The sequence below is a fragment of the Sinocyclocheilus rhinocerous genome, unplaced genomic scaffold (assembly GCF_001515625.1).
Source record: "Sinocyclocheilus rhinocerous isolate Xijiao unplaced genomic scaffold, SAMN03320098_v1.1 scaffold147, whole genome shotgun sequence".
In the NCBI taxonomy this organism is placed as follows: Eukaryota; Metazoa; Chordata; class Actinopteri; order Cypriniformes; family Cyprinidae; genus Sinocyclocheilus; species Sinocyclocheilus rhinocerous.
In genome coordinates, this window is record NW_015651498.1 from 830,917 (window position 1) to 831,884 (window position 968).

Genomic DNA, 968 nt, shown 5'->3' on the forward strand with positions numbered 1-968 from the left:
TAATATCTCATTTATATATTTATTTATTTAACAATATTATTTAAATGTATATAATTTTTTATTTTTAATACAATAATATAAAAAGAAAAATACAATAAATATAAATTATATTATATTGTTTTAATATTTAACTACATGTATGTATGTATGCATGTATATATATATATATATATATACACACACATACATATACATACACAGAGATACATTCACACACAAAGAAAATTAACATTAATATTGTTGACATTAACATTAATAAAAAACTATATCATAAATAATATTTTAAAATAAAATAAAAAATATATATAAATATTTATAATCTAAATATACATTGGCTGTGTGTCTAAACAAAGCTTAAAAATGGGTGGACAGTGAGTGCAGACGTACCCGTGACTGTACACTTGCTGGCGTCTCCTGTAGCGCTCGCTCTCACTCTATATGGAGAAGTGGGGATCTCGTCTCCGCCGTACTTGATCACAATAGTGTAACGGCCCACCTTGTCCGGCACGTAAGACACTTTGTAGGTTCCATCCCGGTTGTCCTGTATGTTGGCTTTCTTGGGTTTACCATCCTGATCCTGAAACACATGGAAAACCATATGAAACGGCTGCAGGACCTCCAACCTCCTGGAACAGAGACAGCGAGATGCAGAGGTCCTCAGATGAACCGAGAAGCAGTTTAAAAATATTATAAATGACACTGAGAGGAGCTTTATCAACAAGAAATGGGACAGAGGAGGAAGAGGATCAAATTCACTCTGGATTTCCAGCTGCAGTTTGGCTTTCATCAGACATCCATTTATCTCACTGCTGGCCTGCTGCTTCGGTCTTGGTGAATATATACATATATATATATGGAGTTAAAAAAAATACTATATAATAAATTACTATACTACATACTAAATTACTATATTAAAATACATATATATTTTATATATTATATATATATATAATATATAAAATATATAT

The 968-nt window shown here is 30.5% G+C and overlaps 1 protein-coding gene across 2 annotated transcripts in view; it reads right to left on the reverse strand.

The window, feature by feature from the left end:
- Positions 1-968, reverse strand: part of flnba (filamin B a) — a 94,479-nt gene that overhangs the window by 27,235 nt on the left and 66,276 nt on the right. For both annotated transcript variants that reach the window (XM_016518403.1, XM_016518402.1), the window contains exon 27: positions 388-577. In XM_016518403.1, the coding sequence (XP_016373889.1) occupies positions 388-577 (190 nt within the window). The remainder of the gene's footprint in view (positions 1-387; positions 578-968) is intronic.